Genomic DNA, 15,250 nt, shown 5'->3' on the forward strand with positions numbered 1-15,250 from the left:
TTTTCCAATGCACAACTGGAACACACTAACTGAACTGATGCTGGGACTACCTATTATTTTGTTAAAGACCTGGATCTGAACTGTTTCTTAGCTGCGTCACATGAGCTCCAGTTTCATGAGAGCTTGGGACAGTTTGCGAAAGTGAGTGCTACCTGCAATGGTAGAGACATGACCCCCCCCCCTCCAAACTAAAGAGAAAATTATGATCTACATGGTACCCTTTCCAAAGCAAGGTAGATATTATATAATCCCAATTATCTATGAGGGAAATGCAACTCCCAAAGCACATTAGGATCAGAGTTAACATCTGCAATGAAATTGCTTAATATATATAATCATATATTTCATATATATAATCATGTCCGTCTACATTACAGGAGTCTCCCAGAACTGAAAAACTTAACTGTAGATATTGTTAGTGTTATTGGAGGAATCTGTCACATATCACAGATTAAGTCCCTTCTCTCAAGACAAGGCTCTGAATCAATCAATAAAATTGATTGTATATGCACTATTATGCTTTTATCCCAAATTCCTCCTGCCACAACCTGCACATGGAAATCAAAACTGAAATGAACTGTACTGCATTACATTCCTGAAAAAGCAAAATTACTAATATTAGACTAGTTTGCCATAAGAAAAAACTTGATTTTACCCGTTAATTTTCTTTCCTCGAGTCCTACCAGACTAGTTCAGATGACTGGGTTATGCCTCTCTTCCATTACATGAAGACAGAGAGCACAGACTTTGTAATCCCTTCCTTAAAAAAAGGGTACTGTGCAGCCAGCATCTCTGTAACAAAATAAATTTAGACCTTTCCTAACTATACTATCCAAAGCAAACCCAGCTTAACCTTAGAAACAGGCTGGAACTCTAGGTTATCTGGTAAGACTCAAAGACAGGTGGGACCTTAATGTTTCCTTCTTTATCATCAGATCAGATCAGTCCAGATAAACAGGGATGTAACAGAGCAGCCCCTATACAAATCACATGGTGAAGTTTCCAAGTTTATTAAAATTTTGATTAAACGCCAATCAAGAATTCTAAGCGTTTTACAAGTTCTATTAAAAGGAGGGAGACATAATTTGACAGATTTCGACTGAACAAACATTTGACTAACAGAAACGGGTAGGAAAGGTGAGAGAACTACAAATTTAAAGAAAAGAATACAAAAAAGGAGACCACAATAGGAAGGGGAGGCAGTTAGAATTATCAAAGAAATCTGACCATATTTAAGATCTATTTTTGAGTCATATGAATCCGGGAAAAGCTAAGTCTTTAAAATTTCCCTTAAATTTGGCTAAATTTTTCTCCTCCCTAATATACAGGAGTTCCATCCACAACATAGGAGCAGTAACTGTGAAGGAAGTAGCCTGACGTGAGCCGATAATTTTCCATGATGGTATATGGAGAAGGATCTTAAGACTCGTGTAGGTTCATGCGGGATAAGGAGTTTATGAATAAAGGCCGGTTCTTTAGTGGGATTGGTAGCCAATGAGCGGATTTTAGCAGTGGAGTGACACAATCCAATTTTTTCTTCTTTGCAATCATTTTTATGGCCGTATTTTGTATCAACTGTAAGCGGCAGATATCTTTTTGACAGATACCCTTGTACAGTCTAGGCACATCTGCCCCAAAAGCGGTGTCCTTCCTGATGAGGATATGCAAGTACCTATAAAAACTTATGAGAACCACTGCTGCTCAAGAAGTTGCCTTAATTCTGTTCTACCCCTACACACGTCCTGTGTATATAGATCAAAAGATTATTTTCATGTACTACGTTCAACTTAGATGCAGTTTCACCTTTCTTCCCCTCTTCGAGAAGGTTTTAAAAATCTTCCCACCCTCCAAAGACACTGGTGTCCGCATGACATTGTGCTGTTTGGGGCCTAACCAGAAAGCTGGCCTGAACAAAGGCTGCTGGGCCAATTTTCTGGCTAAACCCTAAACATCACAGTATCATGCCGACAACTGTTCACTTTTAGGTTCCTCAACAATGTCTTCCTCTGGGCATGCTAGAGCAAGTTTTCTCTCTCCACTTTAGGCGATAAGACCATCTGATTTATATTAAAAGCTAAAATCACCTAACGGCACCATCTGACCTGAAACTTTTGCCTCAGTAAAAAGTAGAATGGGTTCCCACAGATAGGAACCTGGAATGCAAGCAAATAGCCCCCAGGAATCTCGCCTCGAGAGTCACGTTTTTCTAGACTGCCCACATGGCTCAGTATAAATGAAGAGCTGAGCACATGGAGCCCCACTCGCTGAACATTTGGGAGAATTACAGGAGCCCATGGACACCATTTATTATATATCCCGTCCTCCCCAATGAGTTCAGAACGGTTTACAAGGTTGACATACATAATACATAGACAAACAGATTATAAATTGACATGTGTTCAGTAACTTTAGATATACAGAGTCAAGATTAGCATACAATTTGGTCATTTTAAGTTACATACGGTTATTTCCATCTTCAGTTAACAAACAGTGGATCTAGCTCAGCGTACTTTAGAGCCAAATGCAGATGGTGCATGATGGTCTCAGCTGCTTACCAAATTGCTCAGAATATGGTCAATCTTTTCCTCTTCTGGAGAGTTTGGCCCTGATTCTATAAAGGGCACCAATGTCCCACCTAACATTAAGCGGGACTTAGGTGTCCAAACTAAGTGGTTAATGAGCCATTTAAGGGTCTTAATGAGCGATAATTGGCACGTGGACGTCACTTTGTAGGCGCCTGCACAATTTAATGGACGCCCATTAGGAAAACTCACGCCTAAGGGAAAACGCGTGGAATGGGCGTGGTTTCAATATGGGCATCTTTTGATTCATTTACATCCATCTCATGCCTACATCAACTGACAATGGCGCTGATTAGAGAACCTGGGCCTTAGTGCAGCTTATTACCACATGCTAACCATCGCTCTGAACGGGCCGCTTTGCGGCCTTCCCCGCCGGGGCCTTCCCTCTGCAGCAAAGGGAAGGCCCTGAAGCAGCCCGTTCAGAGCACTGCCGCTGTTTTTGGATGCCTCGGAGTTATGTCAGTCTCACGGTGGGAGGGTCGGTGGGGTTCTGCTGCACAGGGGGATGGGAGGGATAGAAAATGCCGCAGAGAGAAGGCCTGTTCAGAGAGCTGCCGCTATTTTTGGATGCCTCAGAGTTATGTCAGTCTCACGGTGGGAGGGTCGGTGGGGTTCTGCTGCACAGGGGGATGGGAGGGAGGGATAGAAAAATTCCGAAGAGGGAAGGTCTGTTCAGAGCGCTGCCGCTGTTTTTGGATGCCTCAGAGGTATGTCAGTCTCATGATGGGAGGATTGGTGGGGTTCTGCTGCACAGGTGGATGGGAGGGATAGAAAGATGCTGCACAAGGGGATAGGTAAGAGGGGAGGAAAGATGCTGCACATGGTGGGGAGGGGGGAAGAAAGGAAAGAGGAAGAATTGGTGTGGAGGAGAGGAAGGGAGAGATGATTGTTGTACATTAAAAAAAAGACATCCCCCGAAAATAATCATAATGCATTTTTGGGGGCAAAAATTAATATAAGACCCTGTCTTATTTTCGGGGAAACACAGTAGCTTGGATCTAACAGCTTTTTGGAATCTTCCATGTAAGCAATTCTATTGCAAGATTTTATATATCACCCAATAACCAAAGTTTAAGAGCTGTTGACGTTCAAAGGAAATATTAGCTTAAAAATAAGCTTTACAAATAATCACAAAATAAAACAATCCAAAATAATAAACACAATAAAATTATTTCTTCCACTCTCCTTGTGACTTTTGCATTAGATTATGACAGGACCAGATAGTAAAATTCTATTTTACACATCATGTTAGTATATTTTGTTCACTTACAGTTCAGGTTTTCCTACTCAGAACCATCGTAGTCAGTTTTTGCTGATGAGGCTCAGGGTCTTGGCCCTAAGAGCCTTATTCTTTTTGAACTTTTCTTGCAAATGTGTCATAAAATATCAATTTCAAATATATATTATTTCCAGCCCCCTCAGTTGACTTTATTCCTGAGTAACAAAATAGTCTCAGCTGGGCAGGAACCCATGTCTGCTGCAGTGGAATTATAGCTGATGGATTAGCTCCCAACTGGATTGTCAGGCTGATATATTTCTTCAAGTTGTTTTCTTTGACCTGAATAATTACAGGCTTAGGGATAATTTCCTTGGCTTGCTGGGGTTTTTTTCTCTGTAGAAGTTTGGGGAGTTTTTTTAATGCTTGGATTGTAATCTAAAAATTTCAATAAATATAAAAATTTAAAAAGACAAACATTGCAAAAACCTTTGTTACTCAGAGATGAGATTTAATAAGGGTGAAAATAAATTCCAAAAGGGAGCCAGAACTGCCATCTGAACCAGCCCCTAAATGAGTAGGCTCCTTTCACATTGGAGCCTCAGATCCCCTGCTACCACAGCCTCTTAAACCAATGTGGTTCCCTTAGGACAGGGGTTTCAAAGTCCCTCCTTGAGGGCCGCAATCCAGTCGGGTTTTCAGGATTTCCCCAATGAATATGCATGAGATCTATTTGCATGCACTGCTTTCAATGCATATTTATTAGGGAAATCATGAAAACCCGACTGGATTGCGACCCTCAAGGAGGGAATTTGAAACCCCTGTCCTAAGGGAACCACATTGATTTAAGAGGCTGTGGTAGCAGGGGATCTGAGGCTCCAATGTGAAAGGAGCCTACTCATTTAGGGGCTTAGGATGGGAAGTCAATCAATGCATGTGAAACATAGAACATAGAAACATAGAAAGATGACGGCAGAAAAGGGCTACAGCCCATCAAGTCTGCCCACTCTACTGACCCACCCCATTAAGTCTGGGTGCTGATGACTTGGTTCCTTAGCTCGACCCTCGTAGTGATCCCACGTGGATGTCCCATTTATTCTTAAAGTTGAGCACGCTGGTGGCCTTGATCACCTGCACCGGGAGTTTGTTCCAGTGATCCACCACCCTTTCTGTGAAGAAGTACTTCCTGGTGTCACCATTAAAGTTCCCTCCTCTGAGTTTGAGTGCGTGCCCCCTTGTGACCGAGGGTCCTTTGGGAAAGAAGATGTCGTCTTCCACCTCAACACGTCCTGTGACATATTTAAATGTGATGACCTTTCCTTCTCCAGAAGAAATTCAAAGCGGCCACGTGGCTGCCTGCACATACCACTGCTTCCAGCTTATCTCACAGTGGCTCAAATTTACCTCCATCTTCTGCCTCTCAGCTGCTTCTTTTCTCTCATTACCTTTTATTTTGAGCTGCTAAAGACAAAAGTACTCCAGTCACGGTACGTGGGCGTGCCATGCCACTGGGGCTTGTGTGCATCTGTGAAGCTGAAAGCTATGTCGTCGGTAGTTCCACTACCAGCAGGGCCTCACAAGGCGGACAGGTTTCAGCGGAGATGACAGACTGACGATATACCACCCATCTGGGCAGCAACAGATGGGCCGTGTTGGAGGCGGAGGACTGCGTTTGATGCGACAACGGTGTCCACATCGAAAGCATACTGTGCAGAAGAAAGGCCCGGCAACCTACTTCTGTATTCCTTATACTTTCCAACCGTATCTGCCTCAGTGTTTGTGTGCAGGTGAAGAAGGGGGTTCCTGGAAAACCCAGCCAGGGTCTCTTACACCCATTCATCCAGAAAGTTTTCTTTGAAATCAGGAAAGCGAGAGAAGTTGAAGAATGAAAGTGAACTATTTGGAGAACATTTTGGAGAAACTTTTTCATTTATGAGGCACAATTGGAGTTTATTTGGCTAGAGAACGTTTTGCCGAACCAAAGAGCTGCATTTTCAGGATTATATTTTCCGGGTTTACTCATTTCAAACAGCACTGAGCACATGTGAATAATTTAGCAGCTTTTAACAGTTTAAGTTTTTTATTGATTTTTTTTCATTTAACAACAAGTGTCATAAATTTTCATACAATTATCTTAATAATACACTTGATATTTCTATAATGTATTTTATACATAACATTTCTTATCTTATATTTCTTATGATTTTATATATCATATAACTGTAATTATTTTTCTTATAAAGTTATACAACATATACAGTATATTGTAATGATTTTATCAATTATTTTTTAAATTATTAACCTTTTTCCCCTCCCTTTATTACATTGTTTTCATGTAAGAATACCATCTATTAATAATATTTTATTTATAATTTATAATAAAGAGTATAAATCCCCCTCCCATATCCCCTCCCTCCCTTTCTTCTTTAACTATTTTAACAGCTTTTAATAGGACATTGATTGTGAAGTGATGGAACAACAAGTTGCCTGTTTAGGTCAGTGAATATTGGCACTTGATATTCTGAGCACATTTTAAAATGTAATTTTTTTTCAATGATTAAGTTTTGGCACAATCATGAATAAATTGTTTATTACTGCTGTTAGATTACAGGTGGTTTATATATAGCCCCATTTTAATGTTTATCTAGATTTGGATAACAGGAGTAAAATTATCATAAGATACTCGCTGTTGTAGCCTGCTGACATTTATCATATGTTTGGGGTTTTTTTTAATTCTTTATTCAGTTTTAACTCTTGCAACAAGTGTACAAAATTCAATCAGATAATTCGTACAAATCACTTGACATTCTAACAATGATTGTCAAATGCATATAAAAAAGACCCCTCCCCCACCCATCCCATTCATCAGGAATAAACCCATTAAATCACCTTCCCATCCCCACATTTAATATAGTCCTATGTAATAAAACTATTATAATTTCCTTGCTGTATAGCAAGCACTCTCTCCATTTTATAAATATGACAAACTGAATTCTACCAAAAGGTATAATTAAGTTTAGTATAGTCCTTCCAATTTCCAGTAATATGTTGAATGGCATCAAAAGTTTATTGCTATTTGCTGAAATTTGACTCTTGAATCTCATAGACGTTCCAAATAAAATAGTATCATAGGATAGGGCAACATGATTTTCTAACATTTAATTAATTTGGGACCAAATTAACTTCCAAAAGGCATTGACAAAGGGACAGAAGTTTGTTACATGACTGTTTTACTGTGCTATTTTAACATGTATATTTATGATATTGTATCATGTTATTGCTACTACCACCGTAGGAATTAATTTTCTTATCTCCAGCCTAGGTTCACTTCACCGATAATATCTGATGCTTACATTTGGTCATTATACTGTTGTTACATTGTACACACCTTGGGTCATACACACAGGCATTCAGCTCATCAAAAATCTCTGCCACAAATGACCCGTCTGTTCAAGTGCCAGCACTAGCAACAGGACTTGAGCTTGGCCTTTAAGGCCATGCATGTATCACCTGATAAATTCTGACTGCTGGGCTCAGTGTTCCCACCGTTGAGGGCAAATCCTGGCGCAGGAGAACTGCTTTCGGCCACTCCAATCAGGGGCCTCAGGTGGCTTACAGACATTTGCTCAATGAAAGATGTGCCAAACCTCCTGAAGTACCACCATTCAAATATCTGGAAAAGGAGATAACATGCCATCATAAAGTGTAAATATATATTATAAAGTGTATATATCTATAATAATAAAACGTTAAGCACGCATGCACACTCTCACCGCGTGTTCCCTGAGATCTGATCTGTCGGGATGTGCCGGCAAGAGTGTGCATGCGCGCTTACTACATATCTGAAGGTGCGCTAGAGACGCAACAGGCGCGTTCGGCGGCGGGACATTTAAAGACAGCCACAGAGGGGGAAAGTAAAAATGTACCATAGTTGTCAGAGGGTGCGGGGCAGCGGTCCGGGAGCGACAGAAAAGGAGAAGAGAGAGTTGGTGTCACTCGGAGACGGCCGCCGCAGCCCCTGTCACCGCCTAGCCCTCCCGGCTACTCACACACACCCTCTGAAGGGCTGGGGCACAAAGAGCGGCTCCTGCCCCCCCTCCCCGGGACGAACCGAGAAACGGAGCCAGCCCGGCCTCCACGACAGACCTGAGGAGCCCAGCAACTTTCCGCCCCGGCTCTTGCGCTGACCCCGCCGCCTGGGACCCGAGTCCTTTGCCGCTGCCCTACTTCCCTTCCCACGGTCCCGACTACGAACCTGGCGATTCCAGCAGCGTGTGCAGCAGTCTTCACACGCTGCTTCGGGCCCTTCTACTGCCCTGATTTGCTCTGCCGCGTCTCTGATGTCATCAGGGACGTGCCAGAGTAAATCATGGCAGAAGGACCCGAAGCAGCGTGTGAAGACTGCTGCACACGCTGCTGGAATCGCCAGGCACGTAGTCGGGACCGCGGGAAGGGAAGGGGGGGCGATAAGGGACTAAGGGAGCTGGACAGACTGCGGGAAGGGAAAGGGGGGGTAGAGGAAACGCTACTGCTGCTGCACAGGGAAGTGTTGTGAGGGGGAGGGAAATGGAGGGGGAGGGAATGCTGCTTTGGCTGCTGCACAGGGAAGTGGTGGGAGAGAAATGCTGCTGCATAGGAGGCAGGGAGAGAGACAGATAGATAGAAAGACAGATAGAAAGACAGACAGACGGACAGTGGGAGGAAGGGAGACAGAAAGAAAAGAAGAAAGACACAAGGGCAGAGAGATACACAGAAAGACAGACAGACAAAGGGGGCCAGGGACAGAGACAGACAGCAAGAAAGACAGCGAGAGGGAGAGAGAGACAGAAATAAAGACAGACAAACATATATTCTAGCATCTGTTAATGTAACGGGCTAAAATACTAGTATATATTATAAAGTGTAAATATATATTATAAAGTATATACACGTACATACAAAACAGGCCCAAACATCAAACATAAATGGAAATTAGGTTAATTCTTTCAAGATTTCAAAAAAGATGTGGTAGCATTGAACACATCAAATTACATTTTTCTTAGCCAGCACAAACTATGAAATCTATATATAAATCTTAAAAAAAAAATTCACTGATCAGGTCACCCAAATCAGTTACCAGCTGCTTGTATCTCTTAACTCTTAGTCACTTAGTAACTCTTAGTAACCATTTCTGTTTTATCATTCCAACCATAAGTAATTCCCTAATTTTTTATTTCTTCTGTTTGATTAAGAACATAAGAATTGCCGCTGCTGGGTCAGACCAGTGGTCCATCATGCCCAGCAGTCTGCTCACGTGGCGGCCTTTGGTCAAAGACCAGCGCCCTGAGACTAGCCCTACCTGCGTACATTCTGGTTCAGCAGGAACTGGTCTAACTTTGTCTTGAATCCCTGGAGGGTGTTTTCCCCTATGACAGACTCCGGAAGAGCGTTCCAGTTTTCTAACACTCTCTGGGTGAAGAAGAACTTCCTTACTTTGGTACAGAATCTGTAAACTCTCGAACAGGGATTGTCGCTTATATGCCTACATCTAATAGTGCTATAGAGATGATTATTAGTAGTAATAATGTTAGTTAAACTTAAGAGGTGCTTCCTAGGGGCAAGAATTTTATCGATTTAAACTATCATTGAACTTTGGGGAGGGGGGTGTTTGCCATAGAGAAATCTTTACCACTAACTTTTCATATGGCAATAATGAAAGTAAGACCGCATAGTTTGATTAAATTATTCCCAAAAACTCTGTGGGTTAGCGGGGCTATACAGAACTCATTTTTGGTCAATAAATGCTTTTTTTTTTACCCATGTTGTGCCTATGGGGAAAATATACGTGAGGTACCCAAGTTTAAATCTGATTGTCTTTGAAACTAGACTAAAGTTGCAGATTCAAAACATTAAGAATGCTTAAATCGACCAGTCACATATTAGAATTTCTGTAACTTTTTTTTATTTTCACACATAAAAGGATAGTTTGTTTGCCCTATTACAAATTGTTTGCTCTGGCAGAATTCATTAAAACCTTTTTGTTTTGTTTCTGATGACTTTAATCATAGTTTCCCATATTACCCTGCCTCTGGCTTGCACCACCTCAAGCAGCACAACTAGTTAAGGTGAATCCCAAAATCCAATAATTTGGTTAATTGTACATCCTATCCTCTCCAGCGAGCTCAGAAGGGTTACAAGGTTTGACATACATAATGTATAGACAAACAGTTTATGAATTTACATGGATTCATATTAGATATACAGAGAGTTTAGTTTAGATATACAGAGAGTCACGTTTGGCATACAATTTGGTCATTTTAAGTTAGCATACGGTTATTTCCATCTTCAGTAAACGAAGAGTGGATCTAGCACAGTGTACTTTAGAACCCAAATGCATATAGGTAACTTCTGGCTAAATTCTTAGTGGCAACAATTAGGATGGCAGATGTGATACGGACAATGAGTCGTGAGAAGGATAAGAGTCCATCAAAGGGAAGAAGACATAACATCCAGGGACAATCAACCAAGTCTCTTCCATGAAGAAGCCCTTTTTTTTTAAAGACAAAATATTATTTTATTTTCTTTCCCTACTTGCTTATGAATTATCTTTAATCTTATTTATTGTTATGCCTTTTTTCTTAGTTTAATACCATTTCTGTCATTTTAAATTTAGCCAGAATTCTATTGTTTAACGGTCTCACCTTATGCATTTACTCTTTAATCTTCTCTCTTCTATCTACCAAATAATTTAATTCGATGCTGTCTTGTTAAAATGTATATTTCTATTCCCTCTTCTATATTTATTTTTAATTTATTTATTAATCTCCAAGTACTTTAGTTAGATTGTGAGCCTTCGGGACAGAAAGGGAATTTTTTTAAGTACCTTTATTATTTTCTTATTTTTAATTTTAATGTATATTTTCTGTAAACCGCTTAGAACTTAACGAATGTAGTGGTATATAAGAAATAAATTACATTACATTACATCTTTATTACAGATGGGTGCATGATGGACTCAGCTGCTTACCAAATTGCTCAGAATACGGTCAATCTTTTCCTCTTCTGGAGAGTTTCCGTCTAATTACTTTGCTAGCAAATTTTCATTGATAGCAAAGAAATCCCACATGTAGTCAGGACATTAAAAAAAGAGCCTTTGTAAGTCAACTATTTCTGTCGCAGGATCAATTCACCAGCTGGTCTACGGAAAGGAAAAGTGCTTCTACCGAATCCTCATTCCTGCACGAAATGTGATCCACCCAGAACGCCATGTAGTAAGGGAAAGAGAAGAGACTACTTACCAATATAAGACCAGAGATGAGAGATGAGGTCCCAGTAAGTGCAACAAAGAATTTGGGTGTTAATGTGTTCAAAAACAGAGTCACTACAACAAGGAAAACAAGAAAGTCAAAAGGTAGTTCTGATGAAAATAAACATCGCTATCATACATAATACACAGCAGGGAGCCAATTTTTAAACAATCTGGGCAACTTGCATGAATCTCAGTTAACATTATATGTATTTTAGGAGGATGTCTTTATGCTTGCTTAATTAAAGTAAAACCACAGACATTGCAGCTTTTATAAACTATGATTTATTCTTTATGTTAAATTTGTTAAGCTCCTCGTGTTTCATTTCTTATATATTTTTGTTTGGACTTTTTTTTTTATTGCAAACTACTTTGATACTGGTCTGTTCAACAGTGGTATTAAGTCTATTAAATACTTAAATCCGCATGCGCTTTTGACTTTTGACAGCAAATTGAATTTTCATAATCACATCAGTAATATTGTTAAAACTACCTTCTATAGATTACGTAAAATTCGATCAATTTCAAAATTTCTATGTCCAAAATCATTAAATATTCTTATTAACTCTTTGGTGATTTCTAAAATAGACTATTGTAATGCACTCTTTAAGGGTATATCATTGAATGAAATTAAACATCTTCTGTTTCCATTAAACTTATAACCAAATCTAGAAAGTTTGATCATGTTACACCTCTTTTAAAAAATGCACACTGGCTTCCAGTTATTCATCGGATAACATATAAACTTTGCTTGCTCACCTTTAAATCTCTTTTCAATAAAACTCCAGCATTTATATATAAATGCTTAATTCCATATAATCCAAATAGAGCTCTTAGATCAAATGAGCAAAATTTATTAGCTATTCCTTCGCTTAAGATTATCAATACAAGATGGCAGTTTATTTTTTCGGTAACCGCTCCACAGACTTGGAACGCCCTTCCAATTTATTTACGAAAGGAGCAGGATCTGGGAAAATTCAAAAGTAATCTAAAAACATTTATTTTTAAAGATGCCTTTGGTATTTAATTGATTTTACTGTATTATTATGCTTTTATTTGTTTCCCTCGTGTATTTTTCCTTTTTTGTTCTGCTTTTCTATATTGAATTGTATTTCACATCCCCTTTTTACCTTATGTTATGAATATGATGAGCTAATCTTTAACCCTATGATGTTATTGTTTAAAGTTTGTATTGTATTGTTTCCCATTGAATGTATTTTAAATTGTTCATCGCTTAGAACTATGATTAAGCGATTAATCAAAAGAACCATTAAACTTGAAACTTGAACTTGACTTGAAACACAAAGGCCCATATTCTATAAATGGCACCAGTAAGTCCAAAACACCGTTTAAAAACAGACTTAAGAGAAATTCCAAGTTGCCTAGCAGCACCTAAAAAAATGGCACTGGAATCACACCTCCAGAGACACCTACTGGCGCCGGAAGTGGCATTAGGTACCGATAGGCGCCTCCGGGGGCACGATTCTTGTCAAAGGTAGGCCTTGAAAACCTTGGCCTACATTTCTGGTGCCTACCTTTGCCGGTGGTGCGATTCTCTAAACGGTGTGATTGACACATAAGTGGCAGCTGCCGATAACGGCGCCGTTTTCAGAAACCGGCCCCAAAAGCCCTTTCCATTGGCAATTAAACAGAGATGTTCACGAGTCACGGAGACCTCATATGGCAAACTGTAAAGCATAAAGGGCCAGATTCGGTAAACGGTGCTCAAAGACAGGTATTGGGAAAAATCCGGGTTGTGTGCCCTTTACAGAACGGTGCTCAATGAGAATTCCTGTGCCCAAGTTTGGGTGCGAGGACTTACATCTGCTGAAACAATGCATATCCTCGTGCGCAAGCTGGACACACAACCCAGGTATTCTATAACACTGCATTTAAATTTTGGGAACACCCCTGACCCACTCATGTGCATCCCATGGCCACATCTCCTTTTGGATTACACACAAGGCAATTTAGGCATGCAGTTTTAGAATAGCATTTGAGCAGATCAGCATGAAAACCCAAATTAATGTCAATAATTTATTGGCATCTCTATTACTTTTATTTCTATTAATTTCTATAAAGTGGACTAACACAGCTACCACACCATTTCACTCACTAAAACAGTGATGTTTATGGAATCCAGTAGATTACAGGACCCGAGGCAATATGGATTTACTAAACGCAGGTCTTGCTGGACAAATCTGATCAATTTCTTTGACTGGGTGACCAGAGAATTGGATAGGTGTGTGCTAGATGTCGTGTATTTAGATTTTAGCAAAGCCTTCGACACTGTTCCTCACAGGCGTCAAAAACCGAGTGCTCTCGGTATGGGCACCAAAGTGATAGACTGGGTCAGGAACTGTTTGAGTGGAAGATGACAGAGAGTAGTGGTCAATGGAAATCACTCTGAGGAAAGGGATGTTACCAGTCATATAACTCAAGGTTCGGTTCTTCAGTCTGTTCTTTTTAACATTTTTGTGATATTGCTAAGGCTTTTGGGTAAGATTTCCCTCTTTGTGGATGATATGACAATCTGCACTAGGCACCCCTGATGCTGTGAATGATACGAGGAAGGACTTAGCAAAGCTTGAAGAATGGTCTGAAATTTGGCAGATAAGATTCAATACTAAGAAATGTAAGGTTATGCATTTGGGCAATAAAAATTCAAGGGAACGGTACAGTTTAGGGGGTGAAAAGCTTTTGTGCACAAAAGAGGAGCGGGACGGGATGCACATGGTATGTCATGATCTTAAGGTGGCTAAACATGTTGAAAAGGTGACAGCAAAAGCTAGAAGGGTGCACGGAGAGAGGTACGGCCAGTAGGAAAAAGGAGGTATTCATGCCCATATATAAGACTCCATTTAGATATAAACAGGATGGAGTCAGTCCAGTAAGGCTACTAAAACAGTCAGTGGTCTTCTTCATAAGGCACATGGGGACAGACTTAAAGATCTCAATATGTATACTTCAGAGTAAAGGCAAGAGAGAGGTACGACAGAGATGTTTAAATACGTAGGAGGCATAAATGCTCATGAGTTGATTTTCTTTCAATTGAAAGGAAGCTCCGGAATGAGAGGACATAAGATGAAATTAAGTGGTAACAGGCTCAGGAATAATCTAAGGAAATACCTTTTTACAGAGAGCATGGTAGATGCTGGGATAGTCTCCTGGTAGAGGTGGTGGAGACAAAGACTGTGTCTAAATTCAAGAAAACGCGGGAGAGGCATGTGGGATCTCTTAGGGAGAGGAGGATATAGTGGATGCTGCAAATAGGTAGATTGGATGGGCCATTTGGCCTGTATCTGCCATCATTACATTACATTAGTTATTTCTATTCCGCCAATACCTTGCGGTTCAAGGCGGATTACATAAGTTTTCAGAAATTACATAAAAGTTTACAGGATTAGCATAAGAGATGTCGTAAAAGTTACATATGAATTACCAGAGAGTTGTCAAGATCTTAAGGTGGTAAGTGTTGGGTAAATAGAGGCATTTAGCATTAGTTGGGGGCATATTAGAGTATATTAAGGGTATAGAGTGTTTCTATGTTTAAGCTTATACTTGCTGTATGCCATAGTGCCCGGATAAAGTGGCAGCCCCGTGTAACTTGGACCACGGCATCCTGAAGGGCAGACTGGACAGACCACACAGGTCTTTATCTGCAGTCATTTACTATGTTACTAATTTCTTCAAATGGATCTGCATAGGTTGGGGGAAATGCTCATTTCTTCAAAAAGAGAGTGAGACAGAGAGACTGCTCTCACTAGAGCAGGGGTGTCAAAGTCCCTCTTCGAGGCCACAATCCAGTCGGGTTTTCAGGATTTCCCCAATTAATATGCATGAGATCTATTAGCATACAATGAAAGCAGTGCATGCAAATAGATCTCATGTATATTCATGAGGAGGGACTTTGACACCCCTGCACTAGAGGTACTTATACTGGGCCCAATATTTAGCTGATGGTGTTCCGTGTTTTGCTGACCGCCAACTCTGTTGTTCCTGGAAATTCAACACCCATGTCCCGGGTGCCAGCGCTGAATTTCTGAATTTCCAGAACCAGTTAAAGGTGACAGTCAGCACTTTAACCAGCTGCGGGGTTACCACAGGAAGATAGGACTGACTTGTATGCAGACCTTCTTTGCCATTAACCTGGCTTGTCAAGTGCAG

The 15,250-nt window shown here is 40.4% G+C and overlaps 1 protein-coding gene across 4 annotated transcripts in view; it reads right to left on the reverse strand.

The window, feature by feature from the left end:
• Positions 1-15,250, reverse strand: part of ST7L (suppression of tumorigenicity 7 like) — an 83,602-nt gene that overhangs the window by 55,593 nt on the left and 12,759 nt on the right. For all 4 annotated transcript variants that reach the window (XM_033917537.1, XM_033917538.1, XM_033917536.1 and 1 more), the window contains exons 2-3: positions 11,076-11,158; positions 7,309-7,471 (exon numbers count right to left, since the gene is read on the reverse strand). In XM_033917537.1, coding sequence (XP_033773428.1) covers positions 7,309-7,471; positions 11,076-11,158 — 246 coding nt within the window. The remainder of the gene's footprint in view (positions 1-7,308; positions 7,472-11,075; positions 11,159-15,250) is intronic.

The sequence above is a fragment of the Geotrypetes seraphini genome, chromosome 13 (assembly GCF_902459505.1).
Source record: "Geotrypetes seraphini chromosome 13, aGeoSer1.1, whole genome shotgun sequence".
NCBI classification, from domain to species: Eukaryota; Metazoa; Chordata; class Amphibia; order Gymnophiona; family Dermophiidae; genus Geotrypetes; species Geotrypetes seraphini.